We start from the raw sequence: 14,655 nt of genomic DNA on the forward strand, positions 1-14,655 counted from the left end.
ATGCCAAAAGTAGCCGACATTTAACTCGTAATTTACGGTGTCTTGAGGTTTTAAGACACTTTTTGAGTACCGCACAAGCTTTGCCAACATTTCAGGAAATCATTTGATTACGGTATATTATCGGTCGAGTAAGCCCAGTACACTGATGCATTCCATATATATCACATGCATATGTCTTGTTAGCTTATGGTTTTTTTAAAGTAAACTGTTAGTCAAGACAAGCTTTGTCGATTTATCTTCGAAAAGAAGTTGTTTGTTTTGTTTTGTTTTTTTTTTTTTTGGGGGGGGGGGGGTTGTTGTTGTTTTTTTTGTCTTTGGAAACGCCCCCTGGATCTCATCTTCCCAAGTCAAGGGTTTCTGATCCGCTCCGCTTTTTGTAGAGAGGAGCGGATCAGAAACCCTTGACTTGGTAAGATGCCTGGGTCCATGATAACACAGAGTCTGTATACAGAGAGCTATTTATAGAAATCTGTTGAGGATGACGATAAACACAACCATTAATTGGAGCTCCGACTGCTTACAGACGGTGGTTCGGTCAAGTACTCCTCACATATACAATGGTTGACAAAGCAGCAGAGCTTTACCACGCTGTGTGTGAAAATAATGCGGACAAAATCTTAGAACTTCTGGACAGCGGGGCCAATCCGAATGAATATTATGACGACATGGAGAACATCAGTTCAAGCTCAATTCTCCATGTCTGTTGTGGAAAAGGACATCTCGAGTCGATTCGGGTCCTCGTGGACAGAGGGGCCGACATCATGTCACGTGACAAATGGCGGATGTCACCACTGATCCACGCCATCATGCCCCAATTTACGGAAGTGGTTGAATTCCTGGTAACAAGATGCCCGGATGTTATCAATATGTGCGATAAATTTGGTAAAGCTCCATTACATTATGCCATTGAATCAGACTGTGTGACAATGGTGAACTTGTTGATTTGTAACGGCGCGGATGTAAACATTGGGACAATGAAAGGAATTACTCCTCTCATGTTGTTGTGTTCTAAATCTGACGTACAGAATGACACAGAGATGATGCGTCTACTGATAAACCACGGAGCCTTAGTTAACTTGAGGGACTTGGCGGCCAAACGCAGTGCTTTACAAGTATATATCTACTAAAGGCATACACTAATATCGTCAATCATTTTTATTAATGTAACGTTCGTCACAATTTTCTGTTGTAACATTATTTAACGGATTTACAGAACCTTAAGGAGGCTGGATGGTCAATAAAATGCCTATTTACTTTAAGATTTCAATTATCCTGATATTTTGGCCGGCATAAACAATTAGATATAAATCCAAAATATTTTGCTCTCAAATTTAATATTTAGAATTTTCAATATTTTCTTAGAGGACTCTGCCCAAGGAGACTTATACAGTATTAAAACGATCATGAACATCCAATCCAGCCCCTATTTTTACACAACGCACATTTTTCAGTATGCCGCTCTTAAGCTGAAAGTTGAAGCGGTCCAGATTCTGCTACAGGCGGGCGGTGACCCCAATACTCTGGACGGGGCCGGGAGAACTCCAATGACTAACGTGATCCGCCAGTGTGTGAGAGCTGACGGGACCATCCGTACCGACGACTGTCTGACCATTGTCTTGATGCTACTCCACGCCGGAAGTGATGTCAACATGACAACCTGTGAGGAATGCTGTCCGCTCATGGTGGCCTCGATTTTGAGGTGCCCGACTTTGGTCAAGTTTTTCTTGGATCATGGCGGGAATCCCGGTATTCGATGTAAGTTGGACATGCATTTTTTCATGATTAAACCATTCTAAAACCGTCGTCAAAAATAAAGTGACTTTAATGTCACTGGATTTTATTTGAATCCTTATATCAATCTCTACATGTTAAATTTTTTTAAGTTGACCCTTAAAGCTTACAATTCTAATATATAAGTTTAATTAATTTAATATATTTTATTTTGAAAAGTTCAAAATATTAAATATGAACCCTTTACATGTATCTAACCAATATGTCACGTACAGTGTAGACTTATATATAATATCGTCATGAGGCAATAATAATGGATATTTATGAGAACAATTGTTGTTGTTTCCATTGAAGTACTAGTGAAACTGATTAACGATAAATTTAAAGCATAAAGTGGTCCATTTTAGTTGCCTGTGGAATAACTCCCATTTTGCCAGCCGTTTGTAACCACGACACCCAGACGATCAGACTTTTGCTTGAATACAACAGTCCTATCAATCTCCCAGGCCGAATCATCAGGCGGAGAGAGGAGTTCTACTTTGACCCCTGTGAGCTGGCCATCCACTTGGGTTTCTTTGACGTTGTTGAACTGTTATATGATTATGGCTATAACCTATCGAAGTACCCGTATCTAGTCGATCCTATGGGCTCTATTGATACCCCTGCGACGCTCAAAGAAAATACCCTAGCCCTAGGGCAGCTACGTTCGCTAGCATCTAACCCTCATTCGCTGTTTAAAGTTTCAGCGCTAACTATTCGTAAAGTTTTACAGAAGAATTTACACGACAAAGTGAAACTGTTACCTCTGCCATCGTCTTTACAGGAAGATTTGCTTTGTTTAGCTGCTCACTGACAAAAATAAATAAATAAAACAATGGTCAATGAAAGCCTTGTCATGAATTAACAAAAACTTATTTATAAATTACTCAATTGACAAATTTGAAGCACCCCAAAAAATACATTTGTAAGAGTTTGCGCTTTGTTGATACCATGTTATATTTACATCTACCAAGCATAATTTCCTCGATTTCTTACGGAAACTTATAGTTAATTCATAGCTCTATAGAAACAACCAGACTGAAATCTACACGCCATATCTATCGATTGGTCGAAATCTACAGCGGCTGAAAGTGACAGGACTGAAATCGACACGCCCTGTTTATCGATTGGTCTGAACCTACAGCGACCTTAGTAAAATCCCGGACTGCACGAAATAATCATGACGATGCCAGACTCAAAGTCTCACAGTAGACGATTTGGCTGTTTCTTTTAGCTAACGTACTTTTGTACATTAACAGTAATTTAGTGAATTTTAATTAGTTAAAGCGATCATCACAGGAAAAATTTACATAATCCGCTAACGCGGGTTATGTATTTTTCCTGTAATGTCGCCACCTTCATATCCCGTATGAATCACCATAGAAAGCATTTTATTGTTTAAATAAATATTATTTTAATTGATGTGTAATGTTATCACAGACAAGGGCATGTTAAGTTTTTTATTTACATGTTAGTGTATAATTGACTTGTCATATTTTTTTGAACATGTACATTGATATGTATCACCCATTTGTTTTGAAAGACATCTAGCGATATTCTTGAATAAGGTAATGTTGCTTTCGGTAAATATAAACAATAAAATGCTTTCTTTGACGATTCATTCGGGTTATGAAGATAACGATGATTGAAGAAAAAATTAAATGACCCGCTAATGCGGTTAAGTATTTTTTTTCTGTATTGTCGCCACGATCATATCCCTCATGACTCACCAAAAAAAAGCATTTTATTGTTTCAATAATCATGACCTTTAAAAGAGACAAATCTGCCCAGATTGTTTATACTTATATTCTGTGTGGGATATAATACACTAAATGGACTGAATTTAAGTAAAAAAGAAATGGAATTTTGACTGGATATTGTTTTAAACATAAATCCGCATAATTGCATATCAGATGTAACTATAGTTTGTAAGACTGATACCCAAAAAGTTTTGAATATATCAAGGAACCAATCTCCGTAACGGTGAGGTAACAGAAAATCTTGTTTACCAAAATATGTTACATTCTTCTATTAGTTGATGTCGCTCAAGGTTTGATAAAAGCTAAATGTACCCTACATCTTTGTATTGTAATGAAATACATATTAAATTGAATTGAATACTGAAAAAATCAATAAAAGCAGTCATACTTGTTGGCTGTATATTTGTTATCAATTGAATGCGATGGATGTGAATTTTAAAACGAGAGTGGCCTAATCGTTACAAATAACATGTAAAATACCGTATACTCTGACTGACAGTTTTCATCCAAATAAAAGTTATCTCTCTTTGATAAGCAATAATTCATTGAAATGTATAAAATATAACCACCATTTCGGAGTGCATTAAAATACATTGAAGACCGTCTTTATAAGAACCCAGGGTTGGGATTCATAAAAATACTTAAACAGTACTTACATGTAAGTGTAAGAAAATCCCGGCCCTGGTTTCCTTATCATGATTTAATCAGCTTAGTTTTAGAATTCTATCTCCGTAGATTTTTAGTGCCTCATCAAGAGGAGCATGGTAAAGCTGTACATAACTATATTATATATACCTGGTATACGTACATGTATGTATATATATTCTACATTAGCAAGTAACTCAACCTAAAGTACAGAATCCGGTTTTTTTAAATACTTAACTTTTTTTTAATTATAAATGACAGGTTTTATCTATAAATTCATACTTTAAAAAAAAAAAATTCAGTTCAATTTACTTTCTTAAGTTATTTAACTATTCAGAATGGAAACAAAAAAAATTTGAAACTTTCCTAAGATTTAACCTATGTGTGTTCCTAAGATTTGACGTAAGAATGTTCCTAGGCAGGCACGTAGCATCGATTTTGAAAAGGGGGGGAGGGGGCAGACTCATCCAAAAAATCTTGACAAGCAAAAAATAAAAAAAAATAAGGGAAAAGGCAGGTTCCTAAATTTTCAAAATCCTAATCGGGGGGGGGGGGGGGGGGGGGGGGGGTTGGTGGCGTAGATTTATAAATTGTAACTTCGATTTCTCTCATGTCTGTTCCAAATTTTATACATACTCCCAAAAAAGTGGGGGGGGGGGGGGGCAACCCCATTGTAACGGGATGAGCGGAGGCTACTCCAAACAACAACAAGACATCTTAAATTTAACAAAATTTAATAACAAAAAAAATAAGAGAAAGAAAGAAAAGATAGAAATATAAACACTAAACCACACAAACACTCACACACCTTTCACTCAACAAGAAAAATTATGATGTTTATACAAATGACCAAATATAAATTAGAAGAGTGTCCGAATCTCCGGGGCTGTAGTCCTGGACCAACTACGGACAACCACAACTAGAGTAGTTTCGTCACCACAATCATCATCATCATCATCGCCATCATAATCATCGACACTATCGTCAACATCATCGCCTACAACACCATAATCATAAAAGACATCATCGTCATCACCATAATCATTTACTTCATAATCATCACCGACGTCACCATGAACGACATCATCTACATCATCTTCATCGACATGACCATCATCATCGTCGTCGTCATCATAACATCATCGTCGTCATCAACATCACCATCACATCGTCATCGACTTCACCATGAACGACATCATCTACACCATCATCATCATAATCGACATGACCATCATCATCGTCGTCGTCATCATCACCAACATCACATCGTCATCGATATCACCATCACACCGTCATCTTCTCAACATCAACAATATGACACTACAATAAGTGTAAAAGTGACACCATAACACCATAATAAAAACACTATTGTATAATACATCATATAAGTATCTCACTGATAGTATCAAACTATGATAATGTATAAATAGTATTATATTAAAGGCAACATCTCAAAATATTGTAAGTATATGGTAACTAAGTTATTTGTTTACAGTAAACAATATGGCGTCTGAGACTTCCGGTGACGCACTTCCGCCCAAGTAGTTAAGTGGAAAAAGTGACAATAAATTGTAAAATAAAATAACGCATAGAAAATAACCCTTTAAATCACTGTTACTTTATACAGCAATAGCAAAAACTGTACTGTAGAAAAAGACGAATTCCATTTAAACACTCTCGCTAAAGTCACACATCAGTGAACACACAGGTAACTCTACAGTGAACAATGGTCAAGGTGACTTTATAGGACGACTGCGTAATACTAATAAAAAGGCAAAAATTTACAAATAAACTACACCAAACTAAATAAATACTTACCACGGTCAGCTATCCGTGTCCGCGTCAAATGCTGAACTTGTGAAACTAAAACATGCCACACAGGCTTCTAACACGATACCCCCTTCACACACTAAGCACGTCTTAATTGCTGGACAGCTCGGCCGGGTATAACTTAGCGCCTATTGTTAGGGTCGGCCAAGCACGTTGCAAAGAATTATGGGAAAAATAAAATCGGGTGTGTTCGATATGAACAGTGATTGTCACACCCATGATAATTCAATTTTTACCATGTAAATTTAAGAAAACTATTTGGTGCGAGAAAAAGTGGGGGAGGGGGGGGGGGGGCAGGCCCTCTCCCCCTGATGCTACGTGCCTGCTCATTTAGAATTAAGTGGACAGAATGTAGGCTATGCTTGTCCACCTCTCGAAAAAAAAATGTATTATAACCCTATGCTTCGTTTGTCTGCTAAAACAAATGGTACATAGATAAGACTTGATGAATAATATTGAATACTTATTAAACGATCACTATCTTATAATGGAGCCCTGCTCCAACATCAGAATCACCGACCCTGTAGCCATAACTTGGTAGAAGCCTCCTCATTTATCATCAGCATGTGCTTGTTTATCCACTGATGTTCCAACAGTTGACAAAGAAGAGTTCGTTAAAAAAAATATGAATTGTAAAATTTTTACCCCAAAACAGTATGGCCCCTGGGGATGGTAGTCAAGAATTGCACAAATTATGCTCCACTATAAAATATATTGTATAAACTACAAAAAGAATATATTATTATACGATTTATTAAGTAAAAAGTAAAAGAATTCAATCACATTTTTATAAATATTGTGCCCCGAGAGGTTTTAACCGCATTTAATGTCTGCCTATAGCATGTCATGATGTTGTTTGATCAGCACATGAAAGATTAACGATCTAATATATATATAAAGACTAACTGCCGAAATAACTTACGAGTGAGCATTCACAATCAAATCAAAATTAGATCCTCCACGCTTTCGTCAAATACGGTAGCGTGAAGGATCTAATTTTAATTTGATTGCAGGCACGTAGCATCATTTTTGAAAGTGTGTGTGTGTGGGGGGGAGGGGGGGGGGGGAGCAGACTCATCCAAAAAAAAGAAGCAAAAAAAGGGGGGGGGGATGTTACCATAATCCTGAAAATCCCAATCCGTTGGGGGGGGGGTTATACTTTTCACTTCAATTTCACTGTTTATTTCCTTGTTTCAATTCAATTTTTACAGGGTCACAGAAAAGTGGGGGGCCAACGTTAATTCAAGATTCTTTCACTTTTTGTTCATGTAAATGACAATAAAACTCATACAGAAGGACGAGAAAAAAAATTTCAAATGACTTCTTCGGATAAAAAACACATAGAGATAAATGGTGTTTATTAATTTTAATCATAGCTTGTTTTCTATGTGATATATATACGTTTGTTGTTTATTTATTTTTTTTTCAATAAAGGGCAATAACTAGAATCCGTTACAGGTGCGGATCCAAAATTTTAACTATTTTAAAAAACCAATGAAAATGAATTTCTTTATACTACAATGTACAATTACCTTTATTCAATATTGTGGAAATGAACTTGACAACAGGGAATGTTTATCTATTAAAAAAAGAAAATGAACAGCATATCAAAACATCAGCATATTTTGACCCCCCCCCCCCATTTTTTTTTTGGTGTTATTGTTAAGCTACATAAAATTTGCAAATTTATAAATGATTTGCAGCATATTCTTGTATACATTATATAGTATGTCTCATGTTACAGTTTCCAGCCATTTTTTATGAATTTTAAAGATAATACCGGTACAAATACCTGACAAATTGAAACAAGGGGAAAATTATGATTTTGTCAATCCACTGAAGCTCCTCCATTCAGTCATCCATCCATTCCTCTCCCATTTCCCAGCACATCTAGAGGACATGCTTCATGCTGCATGTGCAAGTGCCAAGGTCCAAAGCTGGTTGTAATTCCAGTAGGTGTAAGACATCACATCTTCATCACTAAAGAGGTCATCATCCCTGCTGGAGCTCGCTGCTGTCCAAACCACATACAACAGAACATAGACGATCTCAATCCTTTATCTGATTCTACTTAAGTTTGTTTAATAAGACAGGAATCACAGAACTAGTTAAGTTTTTGCGGAATGAGGTTTTAAAGAAGGAGAGGATGAGATTAGACTTTGATAGCCGTGGGAATCTTGCTTCAACAGATTACCAATGTCTGCTTGGAAATCAAAAAAAAGCCTTTGAGGACTTACTGAAGTATGTTGAGGGGAAAGTGAAGGTCACTCCAGTAAGAACAGTGCGGACAACCTTAGCCATATTTCTAATGAAATTAAGAGGAGGGGAGTCAAATCGAATTCTGTCCACTCTATTCAACATATCCAAATCCAGTGTACATAGAGGTGTGAAATCAATACGGACAGCACTGATGAATGGTGGATTTGTAGCCGAAAATCTGGGATTTGGACATGTTACCAGTGAACAGATAATTAAGGAGCACACAAGACCTCTGGCCCAGATGATTCTTGGTGAAACAGTTTCCCAGCCAGCAATACTTGTCCTTGATGGTACTTATATTAATATACACAAAAGTGGCAATTTCAAGTTTACAACATGACACAATGATGCTACAATCCTTAACCACATAATGCACAGCAACCTTGAGGACATTCGGAGCTGGGTACAGGAGGACATATTTGTGGTTGATCGTGGATTTAGGGATTCCTTAGACTGTCTAGAGCAGATGGGGATTAATGCCAAAATGCCTTCATTCCTGAACAAAGGAGATAAGCAGATGTCGACAGAAAATGCAAACACCAGTTGATTAGTGACAAAGGTATGGAATATAATTAGTATCAATATATCTTTCAATATAAGATATATTTGTAAAATAAATTAATGCATGTAAATAACCTACTAATCTAAATATAAGTACCATTCATATTTAAGTAATAAAAGAAAACCCTATTAATAATTATGACTATATGTTCCATATTATGTTTCACAGATACGTTGGGTTGTTGAGTCTGCTAACGCTAGGATCAAGCAATTGCGTTACCTAAGACACATCCTACCTTTCAGTCAAATTCCCTACATTGGTGACTTTGTCAGGATTGTATGTGTCATTTGCAATAAGCAAGTTATTACCAAATAATATAAATATATAAAGATAATATATATAAAAATCTACAGGGTCTTTTATTTATGAATTTATCAAAACTAAAACTTGCTAGACTTTAATAAATTTTTAATAAATATTTTTTTAAAAATTGAATATCAATTATACCGGTACATGTATTTCTATTATTTTGCTATGAATATGTAATACAGTTATATCAAATAGATCAGGGATTTTTCTTCTTACAACTTTTAAGCCTTGTATTTTTTAAAATACAGTTTAGTTAAAAAATATACACATGATATACTCATTACTCACTTCCATTTTACTTTAGTTCAGATACCTAAAAACCCCTTGCTAGTGGAGACACTGAAGAAGACCAGGGCTGCGTTTTACAAAAGAACTTACGACTTACGACCAAATTAATGAATGCTAATTAATCACCAACTAATCAATAAATTATTCTTATGGCTGGAAAATATAATGGAAATTGGAATATTTATAAACAAATGGTTTTATGTCAATTTTGTTCTTTGAAGATCATTTTACGAGGCTGTAAATATTAACGACTTTGTCGTAAGTCCTTTTGTAAAATGCCTTGGTGCAAAAATGGTTTTCCTCTCCAAGCAAGTAAATACCCTTCAGTATCATATAGAAGAAAACCATCTGGACAGACAATCAGTATGCTGGAAGGAGATTGATGACTTACTGGACTTTCCAACCATGGATGAGGAACAACTTGGAGCCATCACATGGGTATAGTCCACTAAATAAATGCATTTTCCATAGGCGGTAGTGTTAACGTTATGGTTCATAGCTCCGGCCCTAATTTTCGTTCAGCAACGAGGGACCTCTTGAATGAAAGCTCATCAAATTGTCTCTTTCCTGTTAAAATTTCGTGGTTTGAAGTCAGATTCGTTTTCCGGCAAAATGCGTCTGTATTGAAAAACTCTGAAAATGAAAGTAAAAGTAGGGAATTTCTCAGTTTTGGAAAGGGTGTACATCAAACAATTTCAATTCTTTTCTTCAAATGATAATTCAATTTTGACACTTAATTGTTTTAAAAATTGCAAATCCTCTTTTCTGACATGTGTCAACCATTCTGTAAAGGCACTTCTTTGTTGTCCTACCGATTCTAAAAATAGTTAGAGGGATATACCCAATATAAAACAGTCATTGTGGTTATTTACAATTCTTAGCTTATATATTCACTCTAGACACAATAAAGAACCATGATTCCAAATTTGGAAAAATTCAATACATAACTATGGATTTTGCAGCATTGATACACATGCATGAAATTTGAAGAAACAGTCCAGTCATAATTTACCTAAACAACATATAGCTCATTGGCACTCGATGCTCTTCAAATTGCATAAATTGAGGAAACTTTAATCTCAAGGATTAAAATACATGTAAAACATAAACATTCAATATTTTACCAAATTTATTTTGTCCATATTCTTATGAAAAAGCTCAATTATGTCTGGTTTTATAAAATTGTTGTCGTAAAAATCATGAGTTTTTCTTAAGTTACAAAAAAGAATTGTTTTCAAACACCACGAAAAAGGTAAAATAGAAAAGTATAGGAATTTCCCTATCCATCAAGGTATTACATGTAGGTATTGGTTTATAAATAATAAAGTTATATGACTCTATAATGTGAGGCCCTCAATTCAGTTTTTGCTCCATTTTGATGCTAGCTTGAGATTACCTCACCTATGACGTCATAATGACGTCATAGTGATGAGTTGTTTTTACTCATATAAGTGTAATATTTGCTGAACTTTTATTTAAGCCTAATTTCGGAACAAATGCACCATGACTTAACTCATTAAATATATGTCATAGGGAAAAGAAACTTGCTAATAAGGATTTTTTCTTTTACTCTTGTATATTGTTACCATGGTAACAAATTTAACAAAAATTATCAAAAGACATATCCTGTGGAAGAGAGTCTACATTTAACTAAAGTTCAAAATCCAAAAGAACAAGAAATACCCACAAAGTCTGTGAAATATGTATAATCAATGTAAAGTTTCCCAGTATCTATAATATTCTAAATTATCTGCATGTAAAATACTGGCCATGCAGGGTATATAGTTTTTATAGGTTCCTTCTTTTAAACTTGGATGAGTGAAGTTACAAACATAAATTTCACTTACATCAAGTGTGGCTCATTGTTGTGTTCTATTCTTGGAAGAAGACTTCCATTTCAATTTACATGTTATCTAAAATGAAATGTTTTGAATTAAATTCTACATTATCCAACACTATTCCCAACATTTGCAATTCCAAATCAAAAGCAGCCATATGTTGAGAGAGACAGAGAGAGAGAGAGAGAGAGAGACAGACAGACAGACAGACGGACAGAGACAGACAGACAGAGAGACAGACAGACAGACAGAGAGAATTAGAGAGAGGGGGAAAGATACAGAAAGAGAGAACAGATAGGCAACAATAACTACATCTTCATGCACAACACATCTATACAGCCTAAAGACCAACACCCCCCCCCCCCCCCATAAAATTCAATATCAACCCCCAACCCAACATATTGATCTATTTTTAATAGTATGAATAAATAAATACTAGTAAATATCTACTTATTAATAAAATGATTACTGACAATTTCATTCAATTTTGATTATGATAAACAAAGATAGATTTTGTGGATTAAGTACTAACCAACATGGTAGGCTTCTACATGTTAAAGAGTGCATACCTACATCTTCGGTACATAGTCATGTCACATGCATGACAAATTAATTTACTCCAATTTAATGCAAATCTATCATCATAAATATAGAATTGGAACCTACCGGACACTAATACAATTCCCGTACAATGCAAACTAATCTTAGATAGCTGGCAGACACTGCTAGAATGAAGTATTTTTCCTCACCGGAAACTTTCTGCTTTTCTACTTTCACTTTTGCTCACTTGAAATGATCGCACTAAAAACCCGAAGTGATGTTTGGTCTCAAATTTAAAAAAAAAAAGTCTTCTAAACTCATATATAGTTAGAAACACACCTACATTTTCATTTTTTTTAATGTAAAAACTCAAAATAAATTACATTCAAGTTAAAATCACAAATTCTTTAATTTAAATTGGTTTTTTGAAAATCCCGGGGGGGGGGGTGTTGTGATGGATATTTTCTTGGAAAATATGCTATTAAAATGATTAAACTTGTTGAACTTGTTGGAAATTTAGTTTATTCACATAAATGAGAAAATGTACGTACAAAAGAAAAATGCACGTTTATCATAATAATTGCAAATAAACAAGAAATATGCCTTACCAGCATGGAGCTCAATATGGGTATAGTCCACTAATGCATTTTCCATAGGCGGTAATGTTAACGTTATGGTTCATAGCTCCGGCCCTAATTTTCGTTCAGCAACGAGGGACCTCTTGAATGAAAGCTCATCAAATTGTCTCTTTCCTGTTAAAATTTCGTGGTTTGAAGTCAGATTCGTTTTCCGGCAAAATGCGTCTGTATTGAAAAACTCTGAAAATGAAAGTAAAAGTAGGGAATTTCTCAGTTTTGGAAAGGGTGTACATCAAACAATTTCAATTCTTTTCTTCAAATGATAATTCAATTTTGACACTTAATTGTTTTAAAAATTGCAAATCCTCTTTTCTGACATGTGTCAACCATTCTGATTTAAAATGTCCCAATAAATGTATATACACTCTGCAAGTATAGGGACTATTTTGCTTAAAGGCACTTCTTTGTTGTCCTACCGATTCTAAAAATAGTTAGAGGGATATACCCACATGCGGTGTATACCAACTGCGTCTATCACCATCATATGCCCAAGAACATATAGAGGGAGACTGCAGCATCCAAGTCCACAGAGAGGAGCCAGGCCTTCTTCGTGTAAAACTGCAGAGTCGTCACGTGTCATCAAGATCCTACCTATTGTGGATACAGTATGGTGAGGGTGAAGTCAAGGCTTGGTACTGCAAGTGCAGGGCTGGTGCTCGTGTTGTGGGTATGTGTTCCCATGTTGCTGCCATCCTTTGGTATCTGGGACATGCTCGCCATCAAAGAAATGAGAAACTGGGAGTGCGAGACTGGGGGGAGTTTGTTGATGATGCCACACTGGTGGATGACTCTGACAGCTCCAGTGAAAGTGATGAAAGTGGACCAGAGGTAGTGATGGGAATCGGTAAGAATTTCATAATCGATGATTGGGTTACTCTAACTGACTAATTATCGATTATAATCGGACATGTAAAAAGTACATCAATTTTAACAAATAAATCATAAGAATGGGTAAATGATGACTTTCTGTGGTGATCCAACTGGTCCTTTGTTCATTTTATAGAACCAAAAGTACGCCCAAGCCCAGAAACATGCTTTGTTATACGGGTAGAAATACAAGAGTTTATTTATCTGCACCTTTAACTTACACACATAAGTCAAAAGCATTAGCTGTGGTTGGAAAATAAGGGTTAAAAACTATTATGCTTGTAAAATAAAATAATAAACCGATTAATCAGAATTTTAAAAATGCAATCGATTGCTTGGATTACGTCAGCAATCGACTGATTTTCGATAATAATCGATGATTGGAACACCACTAACCAGAGGAATAGATGTGTGACAAGTATGTCGAGTTTAAGTTGTACATTTACCTGAGTGTACAGTTCTGGGGTTTTTTCATTGTATGTTGACTTTGAGAAACTAATGTTTTGTTTCATTTTTTAATCTGTACTGATATATGAGAGAGAGAGAGAGAGACAGAGAGACAGAGAGAGAGAGAGAGAGAGAGAGAGAGAGAGAGAGCATATTTATCTTATTGATGTGAGAGAGTGTGTAGAAATCAGGAGAGAAAACAGAAAGAGAGAATGAGCATGTATAAGAGAGAGTGCGTGGGAGAGAGAGAGAGAGAGAGAGAGAGAGAGAGAGAGAGAGAATGAGTATTTTATTGATGAGAGAGAGTTAATTTTCACTTGTATCATGCATAAACAATTGATATGTAAATGATTCAATGTATTACTTCTGCAGCAATTTAATGTTTTATTACTCAAATACTTTGTAGATATAATTGTAATAACTGTAATCTCAGGAAAAATGCATGTTCATACATATCCTGTTACTCCTGTAATTAATTTTCATAAGCTATATAATCAACCATGACCTACTGGCATTTAATTTATTCATCTTTCCTCGCAAATATTATCTATATCAATGGAATACACATCATTGTTGTTATTTTTATTTCTGGGTTATGGATAATATAATGATTAAGAATTAGCATATGTTTTGTTTTATTTATCGACACTGACTTGATCAGTAAGCTTATAAAAAATAACCTATTAGCTATAAGCTTCATAAGAAATAGACAAATTAAATTAAGAAAATATCGATGTTAAAATACTTCATTACACTTTTCATGTGGATTGTAGCTAGAATACTGATGATCGCTGCAAATGTTGTTGCATGTTGTCAAAAACTCCCGAGTAAATTCGAGTCGACAATGTTTTTACAGGAAGCGGTGTCGATTCAGTTCGTTGCTGTGCACATACATGTGGATT

General features: G+C 35.3%; 1 protein-coding gene and 2 long non-coding RNA genes across 7 annotated transcripts; 1 reads left to right on the forward strand and 2 right to left on the reverse strand.

Moving 5' to 3' along the window:
- Positions 1 to 402: 402 nt before the first annotated feature.
- LOC117683205 (ankyrin repeat and SOCS box protein 2) lies at positions 403 to 3,056 on the forward strand. Of its 2 annotated transcripts, none has more exons than XM_034452229.2 (3): positions 403 to 1,112; positions 1,452 to 1,746; positions 2,139 to 3,056. In XM_034452229.2, the coding sequence occupies exons 1-3, from the start codon at positions 558 to 560 to the stop codon at positions 2,582 to 2,584; spliced, it is 1,296 nt and encodes a 431-aa protein (XP_034308120.2). In that variant the 5' UTR covers positions 403 to 557; the 3' UTR covers positions 2,585 to 3,056. The 2 variants fall into 2 exon arrangements, with proteins under 2 accessions (XP_034308120.2, XP_034308118.2); XM_034452227.2 differs by having other exon boundaries at positions 407 to 1,112; positions 1,452 to 1,755; positions 2,139 to 3,051.
- Positions 2,442 to 8,029, reverse strand: LOC109617990 (uncharacterized). Of its 2 annotated transcripts, none has more exons than XR_010713449.1 (3): positions 7,538 to 8,029; positions 4,187 to 4,300; positions 2,442 to 2,580 (listed from the first exon to the last, which is right to left on the reverse strand). It is a non-coding gene; the product is annotated as an uncharacterized lncRNA (long non-coding RNA). The 2 variants fall into 2 exon arrangements; XR_010713448.1 differs by lacking the exons at positions 2,442 to 2,580; positions 4,187 to 4,300 and adding an exon at positions 4,816 to 5,495 and having other exon boundaries at positions 7,538 to 7,584; positions 7,798 to 8,029.
- A 1,834-nt stretch (positions 8,030 to 9,863) lies between these two features.
- Positions 9,864 to 14,655, reverse strand: LOC136274978 (uncharacterized). 3 transcript variants are annotated; one of them, XR_010713446.1, is made up of 5 exons: positions 14,507 to 14,655; positions 12,889 to 13,030; positions 12,410 to 12,619; positions 11,271 to 11,336; positions 9,864 to 10,056 (listed from the first exon to the last, which is right to left on the reverse strand). It is a non-coding gene; the product is annotated as an uncharacterized lncRNA (long non-coding RNA). The 3 variants fall into 3 exon arrangements; XR_010713444.1 differs by lacking the exon at positions 12,889 to 13,030 and having other exon boundaries at positions 14,507 to 14,654; XR_010713445.1 differs by lacking the exon at positions 14,507 to 14,655 and having other exon boundaries at positions 12,889 to 14,494.

This window comes from Magallana gigas, chromosome 4 (genome assembly GCF_963853765.1).
Source record: "Magallana gigas chromosome 4, xbMagGiga1.1, whole genome shotgun sequence".
NCBI classification, from domain to species: Eukaryota; Metazoa; Mollusca; class Bivalvia; order Ostreida; family Ostreidae; genus Magallana; species Magallana gigas.